Source organism: Branchiostoma lanceolatum, chromosome 9 (genome assembly GCF_035083965.1).
Source record: "Branchiostoma lanceolatum isolate klBraLanc5 chromosome 9, klBraLanc5.hap2, whole genome shotgun sequence".
Classification (NCBI taxonomy): Eukaryota; Metazoa; Chordata; class Leptocardii; order Amphioxiformes; family Branchiostomatidae; genus Branchiostoma; species Branchiostoma lanceolatum.
The window spans coordinates 7,435,560-7,459,680 of record NC_089730.1 but is presented as its reverse complement, the minus strand read 5'-3'; the positions used below and the strand labels follow the sequence as shown (position 1 = coordinate 7,459,680).

The following is a 24,121-nucleotide window of genomic DNA, read 5'->3' as shown; positions in this document are numbered from 1 at the left end:
TGGAGACAGGCCAGCGTATATTTGCTATCTACATATTGACACTGTCGTCACATTTTAACGGTGTCCCCCTTATGACGACGTTGCCATGGATACGTGATTGATTGACAGGTTATAAAAAGTCGACAAACTCCGAGGTGGGTGTGGCAGGGAGAGTTCACAGAGGTCGTGGTATCAGGGCAGTCCAGTGGTCGGGACACCAGTTCAGTGTACGACTGTGACCTCACCTCCGAAGCAAGAAAGAGACAACGTCGCAACCGTGCGGTACCCCCAAACCGGTAGGCTACACGAAATGTGTATAATTACCTTTGTACTATACACTAATAACAGTGTACTACGAGCTACTGACTTTGCGAACTCGTCACACAAGTTAGATTTAAAGACAGTACCTGTGAGTGCTTAACAGCCGTGTTTAACACTCGCCAGTTTGTAGGCGTGTCTGTTTAAAATGGAGCGTATTTTACGGGTAGTTTTACGTCTGTCATTTTGTCCATTTCCTTTAAGAAGGTAGTAAAGATCTAAGATGATGCATTCAAAGTCAGCACAATGAAAGATGTCACTTTATGTTTTAACACTTAGGCAATATGTATTGACAGGTATACAAAGGCGAACATGCAATGGCCATGGTTTAAGTAATTGTGTACAAGCCATTAGATTAAGGGCGCTGGAGCAGAAAAACTAGACGTTGTCGCACTGTCACAATATGGCCACACTTGAGAGTTTTGACTGTCGTACAATTTATTCTGTTAGTGCAAGGAGGTTCTCTTTCTTGGTAGGCGTGGATATCTTTGTGTTTTACAGCTACAATTGTTTACTTGTGCGTACATACGTAAAATACTTCTTTTGGGCGTTTAAACGCCATAATCACGAAGCGAGAGAACACCCAAACACACGGACTATGTAGCTCTAAAGAGAGGCAACGTCCTTGGCTAGTCTGATATAATAGCGCAGTGGACACATGCTTGACGTTGGTCAACATAAGCCCACCTCCGCATTGTTTGAGTTAGAGGTGTGTCCGTCCATATCTGACGTGACTACGTTGTGTGTGTGCACGTAACCGGGGTGTTATTGCACCAAACCGGACAGGTATTCGCTGGTAAAGGTCACCGAAGCTTTCCACTTAAAACCACTGTATCACCACGCGTCATTAAAGGATTCGTTCCTGACTCAATGTTAAAAGAGTGGTCAGGGCCACCACATGTTTACCTCATTCTCAAGACCACCTGTTCCCTATAGCCTTTGTTATGCCCCCATCACGGTGTATGGTATTGTACAAAGTCCATTGAAAAGTAATTACGTTGTCGATGAAAGGTTTGAAAAAAGCAGTGACGTTACAATTATTTCCGCACGTATGTTGACACAAAGAAAGGTATGGCTACCGTGTGTTAATGTTAACTTAATCAATCTGTTTATAGAATCCGTAAGTGTAAAAATTATAAGTCTGAATCAGTTATAAAAGAGAGTTGTAGCCTTCATAAATATAGATCAAAGGGGCTTGTGTATTGTTAAATAAGAGTGTGATGTTGACAGTTGTAAATGGCAAGGTTTCAAGTATGTGTTGTACTGGGGTGGTCGTAAATATGTATCAATCATTAATATGCATGTCAATAATCTATGACGTAAACAGTCACACACATGCATCGACCAACAAATCAAATTTCCTGAATGTCAACAAGGCGACCTTGACCTTTTTAGAAGTCAAGTTTTATACATATTTGAACATCTGAATATTGCTTGTTTGACACCATTTTGTTTCAGGTTTGACACGCTTAGAACACAACATTAATCATAGCAGCCGATTCGTCAACAACATTACCATAATATAGATACATGTACTACCATATGCTCAGTGAACGTCTAACTGGTCACTAGAGATCACGGAAAAGGTTAGAATGAAAAATTCTGACAAAAGAAAGATGATAAAAAGTGCTTGCTCAAGAAAGTTACGAGGGGGGTAGTAAACAAAGAACGACACTCAAAAAAAATCGAAGACAGAGGAAAAGGCCCATTTTAGCATCATGGCGGCCAATTTGTACAACAAAATTCTTGTACGATTTCTTCTACATAATTAAAGCTCTTACAGTAGACTGTGTAATTGATTTTCCACTATACGCAGGGTTGTCATCTGACGGGAGACTAGACTGGCTCTCTGCCACTTATAACATGTCGTTCGAGACAGGGACTGTGCAAGGTGCTACTTTTTGTGAGAAAGTTTACTTGAAGCTACGATCTAGAGAATCATACGAAACTTAATGCCACAATTCCTCTAAGAATTCTATACACAACTGAATTGGGCAGCGTCTATGAAACGCTACCAAAACTATAGGGGTCTGAAACAGAGATTCCTTGTGTGACATTTTGCAATTTGACTGTATGTTTGTGACAAAGTGCTTTCGGGGTGGGGGAGGGATGTGTTTTTCACGTTGCTTTGCAGAAGTTGTTGCATTGTTGGAAGGGGAACTTCGGCAACGGTTCGTTAGGAATTAAGGCACTGTTCGGTGTACTCAGTCAGGCAATTATTAGCGTGTGTATTTCATAATTGACTACCGCTTAGCCTAGTCCCTCGCTATTTGTCCAATGCCTGGTCGTTTCATTCATTAAAGGAGTCTTAACAATCACTGCCTTCACTTTTAAGACACGGCATTCACCTTCTATACACCCAAGCACAGAGTTCATTCAAGGACAACGGTCGCATTTTGAGTCAGCAGTCTTTTGTACATGAGAGTCAAAGCATAACAAATTGGTCGTTAAACAACTTATACTAATGTCGGACAAACGTGAGCGGAATACTTGATGTAGTAGGAAAGCTGTTTCAAAAGGCGCAGCTACACCAGTCGTACGATTCCTTTTTTGTGTGTGGTAGGATATTCAGTGAGACTATACAGAACTAACCAAGTGAACCGACAGGGATCTACGGTAATATTTTCCGTCACAAAATAGCTGAATTTTGTACGACGCATTCAAGACTGTCCCAAGAATGCTCTGAGTTGTCTGTCGTAAACATTTCGTACGATCGACGAATGTGACTGTGCCCTAAAAAGATGTGAGCATGCGCCTGTCTTACTTTTGTTTTGTCGTTAAGTGCGGATAGAAAGGGGGAAATGGGGAGATGGTATTGAACGGTTATTTCCAAAAGGAAAATTATGTGCTTCAGAAATACATATTTTTGTCAGAAATAGTATAATTCATGCTACTAGTATATGGTACTTTGGTAAGTTGTGGAGCGTACTGGAAAAATCCCGCTCCAGACCTATATGTATTAACGTTAGTACACTTAGATCTGAGGATTCGCGAAAAGAATATGAAGATCTGAAACTCTACTTTTCTCACGACAAAATGGTTTTCAAAGTAAGATGCGAGGAAATTTGGTAGATACACAGCTGTGTATGATCGATTTATATGTCAGACTAGTAAGAAAGTCAATGCTTTTACGCTCACGACGGTAAACAAAACCCATTGTTCAAGCTACGTATGCCCCAGGATGGGCGAGTCAAGAGTTCAGGGTGGCATGAGAGGTTCAAACTTGACGGATCATGATCCATACCCCCGTAGGAAGGCCTGGTGGAGGCTATGCCATGATGATGTCTGTAGAACGCACGGTACCATCAAGGTATTTTTGTGTGGTCCTTAAACACTTGTCACTTGTTTTCGTGTAGCAATCTTACATGTCAATTCACGTCACTTGTTGCCTCTAGGCCAGGTCATCAAGGTTTTCAATAAAGTACTAGATAAGTATAGCCTTCGCTGAAAACGATTTCACAAAAGGTCGTTTTAGGTTGGCAACAGATACGTACCCGCCTACACGCACTTTCTGTAGCCGCTTAAACAACGTGACTTTGAATAAATCATTCTGTGTCCTTCGTAACACTAATCGACGTTTCTCGTAAAACTGAGAATTTGAATGGCTCTTTCAGAGTCTAGAGTTTTGTTTGATTGCAGTCATAACCGCTTCGTGGCAGGTACGTAACATAATAAAGACCCTGACAACGCCCTGTGTCAACTTACGGGTCATTAAAGCGCTCATTTCTGCTGACCTTTGCTTCGAACCATTACCTTATCGACCCCGCCTGCCACTTTATGGATAAAGTGTCATTAGTCACCTGCGAAGCATGGTCTTAACTAAGGATTGCGCCTTCTATCTTACCACCTACGCTATGTGTGAAAAACACATATTCTTCGGAATGAAAATCACTGGGTCCTTGTTAAAGTACTTGTGCTGTTGCTAAGTTTTGTCTTATTAAAGGCAACCAAAGCAATATTAGGGCCCGAAAATCGGATTTTGAAAGTCAATTTATCTAGTCATTTCTATATACATGATTAGTTGAAATAGTTCAAACAACACTATCACACTGTATAGCGAAGTCCATAATACATATCCCTTCGTTGTAATGTGAGAACTCACTGAAAATCGTTGCAAGAGTTTTTGTAGGCTCGCGAAACTAAGGGGATCATCGTATGGCATGTATGTGCATGGTTTTAAAATGCTCAAAGTATGAAATTATTACACAAATGTGCTAGACAGTGTTAGTTAATGTCACTAGAATGAAGATTTCAGCATTTCTTTATTTCCATTTTTCGGTCCCCATAATTGGTTTGGTTGCTTTTAATCTAGTGAAGGGCATGATAATGAATAGGATTTTTCTTTTAAAAGTTGGTGAAATTTTTCTTCATGGCACTTTACTGTGCCTTCTATTGTATCACATGCGCTTTGTGAAAAAAATCTTTGTAAAATACACTTGTTCTATATATAGGACGAGCGGACGTCCTGACAGTTAAGTGTGAAATATTTGCGGTTTGTCCCGCCTTAAAGTAGACACACCTGTTGAGTATGTAGGCGTATGGATACACTACGTGACGTCTTTGTGGCCGCATTCTTTCCTTCCCGCCACGCCCAGAACTATATATATAACGTACCAGCACAGTCTTAACACAAGTACTAAACCTAACGGTTTGTTGTGTGTTGTATAAAGTAGAGTGGATTCATTCCTCAAGCTAACCGACATCTTTCACACCGCAGACGTCCCTTAAGACTTCACGAGCCACATAGTTCCCGTTTAGAACTTTAATTCAATCTAGGTTTCGCCGTGACAGCTTTTTCAAGTGTACAGACTAAAATTTGTTGTGTGTAGGTAAAAAATGCCGACCGACTTCGAGAAAGACTGCCTGGCGGCTCATAACATCTACCGGGCCAAACACGGGGTCTCACCGCTCAAAGTCAGCAAAGCGCTGACCAAGCATGCGCAGAAGTGGGCCGACCATCTGGTGAAATGCGGTTCGTTCCAGCACAGCGGTAACCATGACTACGGAGAGAACATCGGGATGAAGTGGAGCTCTAACAACGAAGCTGTAACAGGTGTGTGTACGCCAAACTTCGGTATGACACCCAAAATTCGTTTATTTCTAATTTTTCATGCGCTCTCTCTACTCTTTCTTTCTGCCGCATTATCATTGCTAAAAATACCAAAGGTATAGAATGAAAATACAACTGATGGTAAAACAATATTTATTTCCTTGTTTGAGTCAAGATGTTTCTTTTCTTTCAGGTGCCTCCATCGCTGAAATGTGGTACAGTGAAATTGAGAAGTACGATTTCAGGAAGGGTGGACACCAGCCGGGGACAGGTAGGATCTCACATTTCCCTTTTCTAACACGTAATTTTGACTGTTGATTACATTATAACGTCGCGTTGTTACCAACTCTCGCGAGACTACAACTCAACGCACATCAAAATAAGCTGTGCCAAAGTTCCGTTTTTTTCTGTTCCCGCCAGGCCACTTCACCCAGGTTGTGTGGAGGGGGAGTCAGGAGTTCGGGGTTGGAGTGGCGACCGATGGGAGAGGGAAAACTATCGTGGTGGGGAACTACTACCCGCCGGGGAACATGCTGGGGGACTTCGACGATAATGTGCTACCTCCGGGGTGAGTTAGGGAGGGGGGTGCAGATACTGTAAATGCAGAAATGTTTGCGGTGGTTTTATGTCGACATTTCCCCGCGAACTTAAAACCACCGCAAACATTTTTGTCCAATACTGAAGCAGTATGTGACTATGGCACTGCTGCAAACTTAAAACCACCGCAAACACTCCATTTTCGCCTTATAATTAGAGCGAAATAAAAACCACGCGAACTTAGATACATTTACAGTATATTAAATCTAAAATCAACCCAAGCATCAAAATGACCGAATGTTATCGCAAGGCAATATATAGCACTTGTTTACTGAGTCATTAGAATCATTAGACTGACAAGAACTTTGTGCTATCTTAACAGGTCACCTCCCAAAGGAGGACATTCCAAACCACGTGACCCGTCTCCTAGCAACCGCTGGGACGATAAACCGTCAAAAGGCAGCTTCCGCCCTATACCTACGTCACGTCCGTCCAGGAGGAGTCCCTCTCCGGAACACACGTGTGGCAAAGGTTCGAATTGACTTTGATTTTTGTCAAGGTACATTTGAAAAGCAACACAATTGATGACGTGCGCAAATGAAATCCTAGCACGATAACAATAGCAACTGAATGCAATTCGTGAAATGTTAATTAACAGGCAAGCCCAAATTGTTCTTTGTTCAAAAGCTTGTTCCTTTTTCCAGTCGACACGGGTGATTTTGCGGAAGACTGTCTCTCCGCCCAGAACGACTACCGACAGAAGCACGGAGCCCCGCCCCTCAAGATGAGTGCCAAATTATGCAAGCATGCGCAGCAGTGGGCCGACCGCCTGGTGAAGTCCAACACCCTGCAGCACAGCGGTAACCATGACTACGGGGAGAACATCGGGATGAAGTGGAGCTCGGATAACAAATCTGTCTCAGGTACAAGGAGCTGTTATTGGCGACGCCTCAGAGGCGGAGGCATTTTTTGTAGGATTTATCGAAATTTGTTTATGAAACTTTCTCAGGCAGGTGTCTCATCGTCCTTTCCATAGATACTGAACAATGAAAGAAAGCAACAATTGATATCAAATGAAGACCATCTCCCTCCCATATTTTCCCGTGTTTATACTGTATATACCTGCAGTGCTATTAGCAATGCCTCCTAGCAGAAGAATGAGTATTGCAGCCGAGCATTTGACAAGTCAACTAGCAGAAATGGTTGTTATTATTGATTAGATTAATACCTTCGTATGCCAACCGTACAACTTTCCCTTAACTCTACAGGTGCCTCCATCGCCGACATGTGGTACAGTGAAATAGAAAAGTACGACTTCCGGAAGGGCGGACACCAGCCGGGAACAGGTCAGTAAAGTCGCTTTTATGGATTACAAAATTAAAAGCTTTAACTGAAAAAAAAGACATTGGAATACTCAATGTCTGAGAGGCTTCAAAATCATTTTGCTCCATTCCCGCCAGGCCACTTCACCCAGGTTGTGTGGAGGGGGAGTCAGGAGTTCGGGGTTGGAGTGGCGACCGACGGGAGAGGGAAAACCATCGTGGTGGGGAACTACTACCCACCGGGGAACATGCTGGGGGACTTCGACGATAACGTGCTACCTCCGGGGTGAGTTAGGGGGTAGGGGGAAAGCGAAGATAGGGATAGAAATGCTGACAGACTGTCCACGTTGCAAAATTGCTCTTCAAGACTATTCAAAAGCCTTTGCAAGAATGTTCTAGTAACTTTGCAGCAATGACTTTGCTTACATGATTTTTCCCACACAATTGTCAATTTCTTAGCATCGATGTTTTCTCATCAGTTCGCCTGTCAGGGGAGGCCAGTCTAAACCACGTGACCCGTCGCCTAGCAACCACTGGAACGACAAGCCGTCACGTCCATCTAGGAGGAGCCCCTCTCCGGAACAAAATAAAGGTCAGCCGTCATCTTTTGATATCGCCGCGTTATGTGACGTCAGGGCACCTAAATATGACCAAAAAACCAAAAAAAGACATCTAGTATAGGTAAGCTTTGTAGAATTTTGACAAAGACAAACATACTTTGATCTTGACACAACAAATCTCCACAGTTGACACAGGTGACTTTGCGGAAGACTGTCTCTCCGCCCAGAACGACTACCGGCAGAAGCATGGAGCCCCGTCCCTCAAGATGAGTGCCAAATTATGCAAGCATGCGCAGCAGTGGGCCGACCGCCTGGTGAAGTCCAACACCCTGCAGCACAGCGGTAACCATGACTACGGGGAGAACATCGGGATGAAGTGGAGCTCGGATAACAAACCTGTCTCAGGTATTGACTAAGTTATTTCTTTTTCATTTCAACATCTGCCTTAAATGCAGGGTATTTCCCGTCCCATTCTTCTCAAAATTGCACTCTCTTTGCAATTCACTCCTAGTCCTAGCCTTTCCCAAATCCTTTGCGGGCTGGAGATTATCGGAAATTGACCAAAAACAAGAAGAATAGTTTGTCAGAGGAGTTGGTGGGCTATAAGAATGCACTTCTGTCCACGTGCACGTGCTGCTGTTGTGAACAATGCACAGAGGGTGTACGTGTTCTGCCTGTGAAGGCTGTAAGGTACGTCATGATCATTGTGACCGATCAGGGCTCTCAACGTCATCCTTGATGCTGATTGGTCCATAACAACCGTCTTGACTTTACTTGTCCTTGGTGCTGAAATTGCCATCCACAAGTACAACGACAGTATTCGGCACTGTGCGGGTCGGCCAATTCCTCAAACAAAATTATCTCCACTTCTGGCCAATTTTCACTTTTTTTTCAGTGACAAATCATGCGGTAGACGCGACACAACACACGCAGTGGTGATATTTTGAAGGCGATCATAATACTAGTACTTTCTGCACACGATAAGTTTACTCTGACACGTCTTATTTCTAGACGAGTGACTTGATAACGTTCTTGTTGTCCTTACAGGCGCCTCCATCGCCGACATGTGGTACAGTGAGATTGAGAAATACGACTTCAGGAAGGGCGGACATCAGCCGGGAACAGGTCGGTAAAGTCGCTTTCATGGCGCTTTCAAAATCATAAGCTACGACTGAAAACGTGTTTGGTATGATGTAATTTCATTGTGTGTTTCATTTGTTGTTTTCCCCCATGTGCCCAGGCCACTTCACCCAGGTTGTGTGGAGGGGGAGTCAGGAGTTCGGGGTCGGAGTGGCGACCGATGGGAGAGGGAAAACCATCGTGGTGGGGAACTACTACCCGCCGGGGAACATGCTGGGGGACTTCGACGATAACGTGCTACCCCCGGGGTGAGTTAGGGGGTAGGGGAGGTGAAAATTGGGATAAAAATATGAATAGAATGTCCACATACGTGCATAATATAGTGTGTTAAGGAAGGTCAATAACCTGATTATTTCAAAGCTTTGGAGAATTGATGTTGACATTTTGCTTGCTAACAAATGAATGGTCCATCGTTGATATCTCCAATTTTTTTTTCAAAAGTTCGCCTGTCAAAGGAGGACATTCCAAACCACGTGACCCATCGCCTAGCAACCGCTGGGACGATAAGCCGTCAGGTGGCAACTTCCGGCCAACGCCTACGTCACGTCCGTCCAGAAGGAGCCCCTCCCCGGAACAAAGTAAAGGTTCGCTTGCACTTTAAAGAATTATTTGTCAAGTTACTTTTGAAAATGAATCGACACATCAAGGAACATCAACAGAATCGTACTAGAATGAAAAGGAGAAACTTATTTCAAAATACACTTCCGCAAATATGTAACCACATTTGCAATGGCAAACAAACTTAATCAACTCTCTAAACAAACGCTTGTTCTGTGTTTTGATTTACACAGGTGATTTTGCGGAAGACTGTCTCTCAGCCCAGAACGACTACCGACAGAAGCACGGAGCCCCGCCCCTCAAGATGAGTGCCAAATTATGCAAGCATGCGCAGCAGTGGGCCGACCGCCTGGCGAAGTCCAACACCCTGCAGCACAGCGGTAACCATGACTACGGGGAGAACATCGGGATGAAGTGGAGCTCAGATAACAAACCTGTCTCAGGTACAAGGAGCTGTTATTGACGACGCCTCAGGGGCGAAGGCATTTTTCATTTTTCATACTTAACAATTTGTTATATTTCACTTTCTATACCACAGCGAGAGGAATATGTTGCATTTGCTTGAAGATATTTCCTTCCTGAATTATTCGTTAGCCACTAAAGTTACAAAAATCTCTCTGCCGTTCAAGATGGTTTGTTAAATTTGTCTTGTTCATCTTTATAGGTGCCTCCATCGCCAACATGTGGTACAGTGAGATTGAAAAGTACGACTTCAGGAAGGGAGGACACCAGCCGGGGACAGGTCGGTAGTTCTTAATTTCTTAATGTCATCATTAACCCTAACGTTATCAATCAATGTCACTGACTGAATCAAAGAACATCCACAATTCTACTAACAGCGTTAGCGTTTGGCGCAAAGTACCTATAACTTTGTCGCAAACTTCGTATCCAGATCTACATGAGGCTTATGGCTTGTTGACGTTTTGTAAGTCGCATCACCTAAAGTTTTTCATTCATTTTCTTTTTCTCCAGGCCACTTCACCCAGGTTGTGTGGAGGGGGAGTCAGGAGTTCGGGGTTGGAGTGGCGACCGACGGGAGAGGGAAAACCATCGTGGTGGGGAACTACTACCCGCCGGGGAACATGCTGGGGGACTTCGACGATAACGTGCTACCTCCGGGGTGAGTAAGTTACGTTGTAGTAGAGACAGTATGGATATAGAACGATAGGCGGCGCTTTTAAGCTAGGACAGCATTTTGCATTAAAGGTGCCCTAAGCAATTTCAGGGGGTAAAACTTGAAATATTCTGGGGAAAGCAATTCTGTTTGGTGAGGTTGAAATTTGCAGGTACTTCCCTATATTAGCACATCTGCATCATCCTTTGGGCGTTTAAAAATAGCTCAGAAACAAGCCACAAAAGGAGTATTTTATTTATTGGGTCCCCCCAAAAATCAGCCCAGAATCCAGCCGTAACCGTTTTCTGTCGACAATTGTCGGTAACTTCTGGCCCCGTGACGTCACAATGCCCGAGCATATTGAGCCATGACCACGTGATTATTTTTTCGGAAGCATTCGGGACTTATCGGTCAGAATCGTGCATGTTCGGAAGATTTGAAATGATGGCTGGCCTCCAAGTGCTCAGATTTTCAATGAGTTCCCACCACACAAAGACATCACATTTTTGCTCCATGATGGTCGATATGCAATGGGATAATGTTATCTAAACTTACTATGGATAGAAATCAGAAAAAAAATTGGTTTTGAATATATGACTTTCGGCGCCCTAATATTGCTTAGGTTGCCTTTAACATATTCTCTACCGATCATTCACAGATCGCCATTGGATGACAGGGGGAAAGGAGACGGCAAGCCGTCCAATGACAGTGATCGACACAAGCCAGGCAGACACTCGCCGAGTTTGAACGGGCCCGGAGACAGGGCCCCACATACTTGCGATGGTAAGGCTGTTTTATTGATTAATGATATTCAGCGATTTACAACATTTCTTTAGTTATCGCAGTATATAATATTCTAGTGAAATTGTTCTGTGTACCATGGTTCGAATCTCGCGAGATTGAGCGTGACGTTATTCTCTTTACACCATCTCAGCTAGTTCAGACGACTTTCTGGACGACGCACTGAAGGCGCACAACTCCTACCGGACCAATCACGGCGCACCTCTCCTCAAGATCAGTGCCAAGTTGTGCGAGCATGCGCAGAAGTGGGCTCAGCATCTTGTCAGGTCCAACACGCTCGGCCACAGCTCCACGCGAGAGTACGGGGAGAACGTCGGGATGAAATGGAGCTCCAACAACGCACCCGTGTCTGGTACGCATTAATACCGCTTTTTAATCATTACAGCTAGCAGGCACCCATCTGAGTAATGAGGCTGTTGTGACGTGCTCGAGGCACCTCCTCGAACACGGAACCCCCATTTTACGCGTCGGTGTCAAACGCCTGTGCAGCTCCGACAAGGATACCCTTCCCGGAAACGAACCGGGGTCTCCCAGTTTCCAATTCATTGGAACCAGGAGGCTCAACTGCGAAGCCACTACCAACTGAGCTATATCCCATACATTAAGTGTTTTATGACGATTTTACATTCAGACTACGTACGTGTCAATGCCAAACCATCAAGTTTGGAACAAAGTAATTGATAAGGAATTATGCATTCGTACAATGTTTAAAATGGTTTCAATGCAATCGGGATACGATAAGAAGTGTCTCCGCTCCTGAAGCGTCACCAAAAAACTGCAAGTGTTTAAGAGATCATACTTTATTTCATTCTTATTTATTCACAAATGTCACAGCACACTACACTGACTCTCTATGCAGGACAGCTGATGTTTGAGAGTCAACACTTAGGGACCGATACTGATCATACTGATCTAAGCTTTCTTTGTCTGTCCACAGCTCAGTCCGTGGTGGACATGTGGTACAACGAGTCCGAGAAATACAACTTCAGGAAAGGGGGACACCAGCCTGGAACCGGTATGTTATAACCATTACAATTACAATTGGACAGGAACAACTGTCTCATTCGAATGTTCGATAGATAAGTTAAGATTAGGAAGCACAACTAACCATAGCCCGCAATTTGGCTCGCAATATGTACCTGCCTATCAAAATGATTTCTCTAACCAAATTTCACAATGTTGTGTACGTGTTCTTTGCACCTGTCGCCCTGTGGCAACCTTGCGCCCTCTAGCGGTGATTTTACATACTGCAGGGCATGCATCACTATGCCTTGTTGTCCTTGATTCAAACATTTTGCGAAAAACGTGAAAAACTGTTTGTTTTACAGGCCATTTCACCCAGGTGGTGTGGAAGGGTAGCCGTGAGCTCGGGATAGGGCGCGCGAACGACGGGAAGGGGAAAACTATCGTCGTGGCGAACTACTTTCCCGCGGGGAACATGCTGGGAGACTTCGACAACAACGTGCTACCTCCGGGGTAAGGGCGCTTCTGTGACAAAAAAATCTGTATAACACCAGAAGACACTTAAGAAGACATTTCTGTAGCCTTGCTTAAGACATTTCTGTAGCCTTGCTAACTGTTGATGATGATGCCTTCTCAGGAAAACTATAAATGGCGATATAATCGTTAATCTGATATGGAAAAAAGACACAATAGTTGAACGTTTTCAAGTTTTTTATTTATCTATTTGTTTGGCTTCATACGTATACATGGTACAACAGCCAAGGTTGTCCGACTAGCAGTAGCTATTGTAAGTGGTAAACTTTGCTGCTAAGTTTGTTTTTAATCCAGAGACTCTGATTGATGTTTTCAGGTCACCAGTGAAAGACGACAAACCGGCCACACGGCCTTCCAGCAAAGACCCGGACAGACCTAGTCGTAAGGACAAACCGCACAAACCGAAACGAAGAGGATCACGGTCATCATCATCATCATCGTCATCATCGTCTTCATCATCTTCCTCATCCTCTTCCTCGTCAGATTCTTCATCAGATGAAGAAAGTAAGCATTCTATGATTTCTTTCCATAGATAATCAAAAATAGACATCTATTGTAGACGAAATATGATTGGAAGTCCCGAAGAGACGTCGATGCTTCAATCTACCATACCGTTGCAATTGGTCAACGACGAAAAGTATTTGATTGTGACTGGCCAAAAATCACGTGATGACCATATAACAATTTCATCCAATCAAGCACATCTCACATTATAGTGCACATCATGAAAACACTGTTTAGCATCTTACAAATCAACGGTACATACAAATTAACAGCACAGTATCTGCAAATAGAAATATCCATAACTAGACATTAAAGGAAAGCTACAAAACGATAATCTCACCTGATAATTGAATTATATGACGTCAGTGTTATAAATTTTTCACCTGATGATTGAGTTATATGACGTCAGTGTTCAGTGTACCAAAATCATCAGGTGAGAAGGCGTCAGCACGGCATAAGTTGCATACAGTGAAAACTATGACGGACTTATGTGAAACAACTTGAAATAAGAACTTGACTTTGGAATATATTAGGCATAGCATAGTAGGATTTTCGATTTTTTTATAGCTTTCCTTTAACAAGTACTACAACAATGATGATGAAAAGGAAGTACGTCAACTAATGCTAGGGTCACATTTCCAATCCGGCCGGGGGCGGGGCCCGGCCGGGCAGTCTTCGGGAACGAAAATTATGATATAAAAGACAACCAAAACACAAAACGTACGCAAAATTATCTAAGAGCATAGCTTGTGCAAATTTATTGACATGCACTTTGATTTTTCGTTTCCGCAAACAGCCCGGCCGGGCCCCGGCTTGGAAATGTGACCCTAGCATAAACTGTGTTGTAACTTTCTGCAGATATTCGGGAAGATTTTGTAGAAGAGTGTGTGAAGGTCCACAACGAGTACAGACGTCTGCACGGAGTCAAGCGTCTGAAACCCAAGAAAAAACTTTCCAAGCATGCGCAGAGGTGGGCCGACAAGCTGGCCAGGACCGGCAAGTTCGAGCACAGCGGGAAAGACGACTACGGAGAGAACATCGGCATGAAGTGGAGCTCTAAAGAAGAAATGGCGTCAGGTAGCTATGAAAGATATCTAGTCTTTTTGGCGACGACTCTGGGGCGGAGACAGTTTTCTGCTCACAGTTGCCTGGCTAGCTTGTGGAAATGGCATGATCATAAAATATTTTGTAATCGTATGAACTCTGATACATAGATTATAAAGGTCATATGGCTGTACATGTAAATTTTATGTTAATTTGGAATTGCGATGACTTCAATTTGGAATTGCGATGAAATCACGGTGACAAAATGGTGATATTTGTGACTGTCAAATAATCCAATGGATTCGCTACACATTTCATGTGGAATGTATAATATATCACAGGTGATATAACCGTCTTTTCTCATTTTCTTTAACGCGCAGCCTTGGACATTCAAGATGAACCTCGTATCGAAATCGGTAAAACGTCTTTTGGTTACCACAAAGTGGTTTCTTTCCTGGGAGCGGTGCTAAGACTTATGTGACCTCACCAAAACACGTGAATTAACATAGGGTTGCATGATAAGAAAACTGTTTTATGTACTTTGCATGTTAATATCGCCCTTTGGTTGCAAGGTAGAACTAACACAGGGAACTAACATGTCTGTTGTTAGAGAGAAAGTGGCCAGCCAATCACGTTACCTTTTGAAGGTAGGCGTCGATGTGATTGGTTGATGACTTTACACCGAACGACAGGAGAGGGAGTATCTAATTTGCCAACGGCTGGCCAACGCTAAGGCAGCATAATATATTAAGAACGGAGGCTGGTACGCCAGGGCCCTGCTTGATACACACAAGCGGCGGGCCATGGTATGAGATATAACCTGTTTGCTGTGTGCATGGCTCTAACTTAAAACAGGTGCTTGGAGGTTGGTGGCGTTACAGCTTATCCCAAACGGTTTCATTCGGTGGCATGATAGCACAATGACGACATTTTGCAACCTTAGTATCTGACAGTATGTTAAAAGATGTGTCGTTACAAAACATTGCTCTATTTTTCTACAGCAAGGGAAATCGTTGACATGTGGTACGAGGAGATTCAGAAGTACAATTTCAACCGAGGAGGACATCAACCAGGAACAGGTATGGTTGTTTTTATCATAATTCGATCTACGCTGTCTAGGGCACGGTATTAGAAGGCGGGCCCATTCCTCGCCTTTTACCTCCCCAACCGAAGTCAGATACCCATTTTACACCTGGGTGGAGTGCTATGGAGGTTACGTTGATTTTTTTGTCAGGCATTTCGTGAGGGTAAGTACAAGTGGGTTAATGCATGCAAGAGTACCAGAGATTCAAGCAGATGTGTGATGCTCTAGATCGTTGATAAACGTCTTTTTAATAGGTAGTTATTTATCGCCCTGTGTAGTAACTAATTTTCCTAGACCTTATAATTGTCACGTAAACCGACGGAACTTAAAACCCGTATACGTATGCTAAACCTTAAACAACTTGTCCCTGCGTAGCTTGTCACGTTTTGTAGTAACCTTACTACGTTACCAGCGCTCCTTTCCACTACACGGCGATCGGGCAGCAATCAAAATTGGATTTGTGTAACCCTTGATTTTAGAATTGGACAAAAATGCACAATATTAGAGGTTGATTTAAAACACATGAAAACATACAAAACGTAAAAACTTTCGTTCTTTATATATAAATTTCGTTGAGCAATATGCCACATTGTTTGTTGCTCAGTAGCCTATCATGGAAAAGTGGTAAAACACCGTATCGGCTAGAGCGTCACATATCTCCTAGGAGATTAAGGGAGATTAAGGATGCCCAGAGTAACGATCCTTTGTTACCAAGGATCTAAGTTTCTACCATGGTTAGAGTTGTTGTATCAGAGAGAACTTTAAACCCGTATCCTGAACCGTATAAAGCTTTAATGCGTTTGGCCATTACTCTTCGCTGTGTACCTTTAAGTCTCGTTCCCAAGCTAGCACGTTACCATAGTTACCTTCGCCTTAGGCAGAAGGGTATATTTTGGGTCGAGATTTGTGGAGTGATCGTGTTGGAAATATAACTCTTGATGCCATGGACGGATGTTAGTGATTTTCAGTAGGTAAGTTACTGTTGGAAAGACAAAGGTCAAGTTCGAAGATGGGCCATCTTGCGGATTTTGTCGGTGCTGCAGTGGGCCTTTTGTGTTTGTTGGTTGATTTGTTGGCAGTATAACTCCATAGACATTGGATGGATCGTGATGAAATCTAGTACGTTGGTGGGGATCGGGGAAATGAAGTTCAATAATGAGCTTAGCACTGTATCATGATTGCTACCAACATAGATGAGCTTCCATGACAGTTTTCTGCACATTTCTCCAGGTCACTTCACCCAGGTAGTGTGGAAGGGAAGCCGGAAGCTGGGTGTGGGCGTGGCTAAGGACGGCAAGGGTACTACCATCGTGGTGGCCAACTACCTCCCCGCCGGGAACTTCCTCGGCAAGTTTGACGAAAACGTCACCATGCCTGCCGGGTAAATATTCTATATTGTTCAGATTCATTCCACTTCGTAGTTTTTATGGGTTGTTACATTTGGGGATTTAATGTGTTCTAATCGTTGACAAATAATGAATTTAAAGCTAGGATGGACATTAAGAAATTTGATGACATTATCTTTACAGCAAAACTACCCCCTGTCGTCTCTATAGCATGCTTCATTGCAATCGGAAAACATCACATGATAATCAAAACAAGAGTCCTTCCACGATGCCTAATTTTTTTAGGCCAACACTTCCATACATACACTTCCTTTTTTTTCTTTAGGCCAACTATAATGCATTGTTCTTTTAAAGAAAGTAGAATCAGTGGTCATCGTATTAACGGTATGCTACATACGCCACACAGCACAACGACAAAGAAAACGTCGGACTCGAAGGTTGATGATCCATCCAAACGCCCCCTGGCGTCACACAAAAGTACGACAGACGACAGGAAGCGTCCGTCGTCAGGGAATATCGGGGTTAAGTCCCCGTCTGGTGGCATGAATGGTGGTCGTGGTGGTGGTCGGGAGGACAAATTACCTAGGCCGGTGCGGGATTCAATTGGTGGCGGGAAACCTGGGGCGAGAGTGAGTTCATGTGGTGAAGGTGTTAAAAGTGAGTTTCTACTAACTGCTTTTCGGAAAATGCATTTTAAGAAGTATATATATATACTAATAGAATACGGACAACAGCAAAAGTCATAATGCATGACCACAAGGGAGCACAGAAACGACCATTTTGAAACGCACATAGAAACGAACAGGTAAGATTGTACGTTTGAAGTATTTAGATGACATGTAAGCATAGCTGCATCTTGTGACGAACGAAAATAGCGCCGCTGTTTGATTTGTATGTGAACTGCACCTTCATATCCTGCATTTCTTGCCCAGGAGACTTTCCGGAGGACTGTTTGGAGGCTCACAATGAGTACCGCGCCCGTCACGGCGCCCCTCCCCTGGTCATGAGCTCTACTCTGTGTCTGCAGGCGAGGATGTGGGCCGACAAGCTGGTCAGGTCTAATACACTGGAGGTAGGCGATATAAAACATAGAAAACTGGAAATGAATTGGATTGCCAAATCAGCACCAAGGACAGGTATGGCGCCGTGCGTAGCCTGGTACTATCAGTCCCGCTAAGCATTGAACCTCCTCTGACCGCTGATCTTTCTAACTATAGCAAGCCAGTAATCTCTCTGCGTCCCGCAAATTTCCCCGGGGCACGCCTTGTGGTGTAGGCGGCGCATGGCTCTTTCCCGACCGAGAGCCATGCCGCCTGGGTTCGCTACACAGTGCGGTGCTATTCAAGGGTACATCGTGGACGATGGACCGTTTATAGCCTTCGCAAAAAGATACTTTCATGAGCATTTGTTTGTGAATTGGGAGCTGAACGGAATAGGTTTATCATTACTTCGTTGATGTTGTTGTTGATATTTTTGTTACAGTATAGTCCAAAGGAGCAGTATGGACAAAACATCGGCAAGATGGTCGGTTCCGGTACCGGAGAACTTTCAGGTAGGAATGCATGCAAGACTTTTCTATATTGTCAACTATGGTCTGTACATTAAAGCCCTTGAGGTGTTTTTTTTCAAGCTTTATTTGGCGCTGAAAAACAATCTCCGACCAAGGCCGCTTTTCATGCAAGGATTCTATCTACAGACTTGCTAATCTTTCCCTTTGTCCTGACATTTACTGTTAATGCATTTAAGTTCGTGTGGTTTTTATTTCGCGACAATAGACGGAAATGGAGTGTTCGGAGTGGTTTTGAGTTTGCGGCAGCGCTATAGTCACATACTGCTACAGTATCGGACAAAATGTTCGCGGTGAAACGTTCGCCACGAAAACCGCGAACATAAAACCACCGCGAACATTTCTGCATATACAGTACCGTCGTCATGTTTTGTGTTGTATTTTCTCATTTCATCTCCGCAATTGCTACGTTCAGTTTCTGAATGAATGTGGTCGTTAAATTCTGTTTCTATTACGCACTCTTACCAGGAAGGGCAGTGGTTGACAAGTGGTATGAGGAAGTGAAGAAGTACGACTTCAAGAAAGAAGGCAATCAGCCCGGGACAGGTGCGTATTCACCTTCTTGGTATAGAGCTATGATACTATACAAGCTAGTAGTATCAATAGAATAAAAAGACTCTTTGCACACGACGAAGTGATTTATTCAACCGACGTTTGGGTGACCATCTGTCACCTTTCTCAGGGCAATTCTGACTGGTCCATGTTGCACTGCAGCACAGGTGTCGCTGCTTATAGATGGTACTACCGTATTTTCTCGATTAAAGTACGCACCCCTGATTTGGGGTTAGTTCCAGGCAAATTTGCAAAACTGAGACGTAAAGTGAAAAAAAAATAAAGTGCGCACCCCTTCTCCACTGATCTTGAACAAATTTTGAAAGTTTAGTACTATACCGCCCAACACCTCGCTTTTATTCATTTTATAGAGCCTCTGATGTATCATTCGTTAGCCAGACATTATGACCAAAAACTTAACTTAAATAAAAATCATATTTAGTATTGATACTACAGTCCAATATGTGTTTCATATATTCAAGCACCTAAACCATTTGCAACTTGTGGTTGCGAATATCTTTTGTTCTGCCATTGGCAGTGTGAAAAGGTCTAACGTAAGAATACGACGCTGACTTTCTTCGCTATTCCCTTCAATTCACGATGTGACCTGAGCAATAAATGATTATCAGTCCTTGGCCAGTGAATGGAAGGTTTAGAAAGAAGGCTTATGTCTGCTCTACAATGTTTTACTTCAGGCCACTTCACGCAGGTAGTGTGGCTGGCGTCCCGTGAATTCGGGATCGGGAAGGCGACAGACGGGAGAGGCACGTCGGTGGTGGTCGGGTACTACTACCCCGCCGGGAACTTCGTCGGAGAGTTCGGGGACAACGTTCTGCCCCAACAGCACTGAGATTCTAAACAAGCGCAGTTTTTGTTTCTAAGATTGATAACTTGATGGTTGTGGGAAATTGACTTTCCGACAATCTACTTCATTGTTTTATCGTTGTTGTATTTCTTTGTCACAGAAGATAATTTGCCTGAATCCTGAAAAGACACTGTGATTTCTAATCTTCAAGACTAAATCCTGTACATACCAATAATTTTCTCGGAGTCCGTTTCAAAGCGTAAAAAACGCAAAGATATCTTAGAAATTGAGTTATCTACTTCATTGTTTTATCGTTGTTGTATTTCTTTGTCAAAGAAGATAATTTGCCTGAATCCTAACACTGTGATTTCTAATCCGTTTCAAAACGTAAAAAACGTAAAGATTTCTTCCTGTTGCTATGCATTCTCATCTAGCATTCTATGATACAGTTGAAATGTTTTACTAATATCTGACCCAGCAAATGCCCAATCAATATGTGCTACATGCATTTGATTTCTTATATCTATCATACTATTCTTCCATAAGGAGGAAGATTCTGGCATGATCGTCCTCATGCCCTAGTCATATCATTTTGTTGTCTGGTATTCAGATATTTATTATATAAGCGGATAATTAGTCAAGTAAAAGGCCATGGGAAAGTCTCCAAGCAGAGGTTGGGTGAAAGATTGTAATGTTTTCCGAGTGACGACCGGGCTTTTCTGACTGTCCCTTACCCCATATAAGTAGATAAACAGTTGAGGAAAAGGCCAAAGTTGTTAAGGGAAGAAGAATGATGTCCACACATATCTTTAACTTACTCATTACGTACAAGATATAATGTATACATGAATGTAGGGGGCGCTCCGACGGGCGGACATCGTGTTACATGGGCTCCTAGCGAGGCACCTAAATTCGATCCTGTTTATGTCAACTAGTGTCTTTAAAGTCATTCTAGATATACGTAAAGAAATCTTGAACTACTTGGGAAATTTTTCACTGGCTTAAAGCCCAATATCTGGTATAAATCGACTTTCAACAAGTCGGGACTAATACCCTATCATAGCCTAATCTGCAGTACCGCTCCCAGCCGCCTCCAGAAAGTGGCTAAAACGACCGCCAAATTGCCAAATTTCCGTCTTTTCGGGAATGGGGAAACCACCAAAGACTCGCAAAGGGGTTTGAAATTCGGAGGCTTCTCTGAATTTAGTTTAAACTAGAAAGGCAACATTTGCGAGCAAATACAGCATGTTTAGCCATACTCCTCGCCATGCAAAAAATGGACTCTCCCCAAATAACAATGGACCATTCTAAAATACTTGCACTAAAAAAATGAATCACCCCAGTCCAAAACTGAGTCTTCCAGTAGCACCTCAACGCAATATGGACCAGTCCACAACCATATCCACTAATTGATTAACACTTCTGCTAAAGAATGGACTTTTTCATAATCATTCCAGCTCAAAATTGAAAGAAATAATTAAAGAATCCTCCCCTTGCAAGAATGGGATATTCCGTGCCATTTCCATGTAAACCAGTCGAAAAATATCCGCTGAAAATTACACTCTTGCGCATAATCAACCCAGTTCAAAATTGAATTAAAAAAGATCAGCCCCAGGGAAGAATGAAGTTTTCCATAGTATACATATGAAGATTTGACAGGAGACGAAGGAAATGACCAAAAACAACATATTTGGGTCAATTCAAAGTCACCGAGAGGGTTTTAATATAATATTTGTAATACATGTGTATGTTTGAACTATTTTGATTAAAAGAATGTCTAAGTCACAACAGTTCTAAAGTGTTCAAACAATTAGAATTGAAACTTATAACATGTTTGAACTCATTTCACATACGTTGGAAACATTTCGAACGTAACTACACAAAAATCTCTTTATTTAGAACAGTTTCAAACCATCTATCCAAATGTTTCAATGTTCGAACAATTTGTAACAAAAGATTTTCACAATTGCCCTCATAAACGAAGGTGCTAAGTCCTCCTGTGTGTTTCTGCCTATTTTCGGTGGCCGCGCTAGACCACCAGCGGATTTGTTTTGACGGAGCGTCACCCGCGCGCGACGATGTACACTGTTCGGCACCGCTAATATCCGGCATTTTCCCGCTCCAAAACACTCCACAAGACCCACGTTTTTAGTGTTTTGCCTCTTGTGCAACACGATTCGATTTGCATTACTAACGGGACGAAAATGATAGAAAAAATTCACCCCGTCCCGGCGTCCATCCCAAAAACATGAACGACATGAAAATATATTTTCTTACAGATTCAATCACAAAAATCAACAGCATGGGATTCCAAATTTTCGCAACGGCCGACCATTTATCATGGTTGAACTTCCTTCCAAGGCGTGCGATAGATAAACAGTCCCGGCACATAATAGTCACTAGTACCAGACTAACGCAAGCTCATGATGATAATAGGGAGAAAGTTTGTCAGTGAAGTTTGGCCACCAGAGGGTACATTCATTTAACGTTACAAGCTAGCGCAAAGGGGCGAATCATTGACCTTACCGGGGACTGACTCTACTGGCCTAATCATTCCTTTTTTGCCGAATTCTACGATCCATACGCCCGTACGTAGGACATGTAGGAAGGCACCGCCTACCACCCGCCTTTGATCATGTATGAAGTCGGCGGCAGAGAGAGATCATCAATCAATTTTGACAGGAGTGTCGCGCCAGTCTGAGGAGAAACGATCTCCCGTGTTGTGTTGAAGAATTTGGAGTTTGAAAATATCTGGAATAACTAATGCTAGAATAAACATTCACAAAATCATTGATTTAACTTGTTTTCTGTTATAAAATTTCCTAAACTGCAATTTAACCACTGAGTTTAAGGGAACATGGTGTTTTCCCGATAATCACGTTAAATGTTTATGTCCGGTCTTTCCTCCTCGTAAGCAAACTTCAAGCTTGGCCAGGTGCAAGGCACTCGGGGTCAATGACCTGTAGGTCATATGTAGTATTGAAAGTGACAGAAGTGGCAAATATTGTCAAGAATGCCCAAAATAAATCGTTTTGAATATATGTATGCCAAAAATGGGAATGTAGTCCTTTAAATATTTGTTCAAGCCACATATACAGCAAATTTCAGGTCATTCGGTTGAAATACAAGGGCGCAGGAGGCCAAGATATGCTAAAAATAGCCTAAAAACCTCAATAAAATCACTTTCAAGGTCAATATCAAAAAAAGGAAAAGAACGTACATTGGTTTTTGCCTACATTACCTCTGTACCAAATTTCAGGTCATTTGGTCAAAAAATGACAGAGATGAATCGATTTGAAGATTTGACAGGAGAAGAAACATGAGAGAAAACAATATGTTGAGCCATACTTATGGCTAAACATAAAAATGCGACTATTTATAACCAAGAATGACAATATTTCAGACATTTCACAAACCAACAATGGGATATTTGGTCATAAATGACTCGTTTCCTTTACAATTTACCAATAGACGTGATTAAGTGTACATGTCCTATGAATTATTACTCTCTGAAGGGCTACCACGTTCAAAGTTCATTAGTATTTTGTGAAACAAGAATGTGTTGAACAAATGCAACGGTGTTTCTGTCCATGTGTTCATCAATAGATGCAATCTTTCTTTCAGAACGCTGTAAGGTGCATGGATTACTTGTGGATGCAATATAAACTTGAGCGCCAGGGGGCAGACTCTGGTCTTGATAAACAAGACTTAGTAACTAAGTATAACAATACAGCCTACCTCCTGATGAAGAAAAAATGATAACGGATTTATTGTTTATCAGGTTCTGTGTATATATCAATCATTTTCATTACCTTCCTGATCTTTTTGCGCCCATGTTCGTATCCAATGTTTTAGGGCGTGTCCAGAAGATGTCAACCATTAAATTAAGTCAGTGTGTGCATGTGTGTGTGTGTGTGTGTGTGTGTGTTTGTGTGCGTGTGTGTGTCTGAGAGAATATGTATGTGTTTGCGTGTGAGATCAACTGAAAGCTTGCAGTTCGTGGCCAGAACTTTATTTGCAATAGTGGACTTTCCATCGCCAGGTACATTACCATATGAATGAAAACTAAGCACACGGGTACAAAAAAAAGTAGCATTGCTATTGATGAAGCGAAGATTCGTGCCTTCGGGATAAAAGAAAAACAGTATCAAATTTTCCTCTAGATGCTACCTAAAAAGATGCGTCATGTATGGAAGACTGGGCCGTGACTTAAAAGCTTGAAGTATGGCCCTGTGTCACCGGTTAACCCGCCAGAATCAACTCAAATTGAAATGCGTTCACCCAAAACCAACTTGCCACTAAGGTGTATTATCATAATTTACCCAAATGACTATGTCTGCTCT

The 24,121-nt window shown here is 42.8% G+C and overlaps 1 protein-coding gene across 4 annotated transcripts; it reads left to right on the top strand.

Annotated features, from left to right (window-relative positions):
* The first annotated feature begins 5,086 nt into the window (after window positions 1-5,086).
* LOC136441742 (uncharacterized) lies at window positions 5,087-20,244 on the top strand. 4 transcript variants are annotated; one of them, XM_066438191.1, is made up of 29 exons: window positions 5,087-5,350; window positions 5,541-5,618; window positions 5,768-5,915; window positions 6,267-6,415; window positions 6,589-6,807; window positions 7,153-7,230; window positions 7,345-7,492; window positions 7,686-7,798; window positions 7,953-8,171; window positions 8,814-8,891; window positions 9,007-9,154; window positions 9,348-9,484; window positions 9,698-9,907; window positions 10,129-10,206; window positions 10,437-10,584; window positions 11,237-11,361; window positions 11,513-11,731; window positions 12,317-12,394; window positions 12,708-12,855; window positions 13,193-13,380; window positions 14,239-14,457; window positions 14,805-14,840; window positions 15,426-15,503; window positions 16,739-16,889; window positions 17,261-17,511; window positions 17,787-17,926; window positions 18,337-18,406; window positions 18,890-18,967; window positions 19,669-20,244. In XM_066438191.1, exons 1-29 carry the CDS (start codon window positions 5,134-5,136, stop codon window positions 19,821-19,823), a joined length of 4,104 nt encoding a protein of 1,367 aa, XP_066294288.1. In that variant the 5' UTR covers window positions 5,087-5,133; the 3' UTR covers window positions 19,824-20,244. The 4 variants fall into 4 exon arrangements, with proteins under 4 accessions (XP_066294288.1, XP_066294287.1, XP_066294290.1 ...); XM_066438190.1 differs by having other exon boundaries at window positions 5,088-5,350; window positions 9,348-9,490; XM_066438193.1 differs by lacking the exon at window positions 14,805-14,840 and having other exon boundaries at window positions 5,089-5,350; window positions 9,348-9,490.
* The last annotated feature ends 3,877 nt before the right edge of the window (window positions 20,245-24,121 follow it).

Coding starts and splice junctions, on each gene's coding strand:
- LOC136441742 (XM_066438190.1), top strand. CDS start 5,134: ATGCCGACCGACTTCGAGAAAGACTGCCTGGCGGCTCATAACATCTAC. Junction 17,512..17,786: donor ATGTGGTGAAGGTGTTAAAA/GTGAGTTTCTAC, acceptor TTTCTTGCCCAG/GAGACTTTCCGGAGGACTGT. Junction 18,968..19,668: donor AGGCAATCAGCCCGGGACAG/GTGCGTATTCAC, acceptor GTTTTACTTCAG/GCCACTTCACGCAGGTAGTG.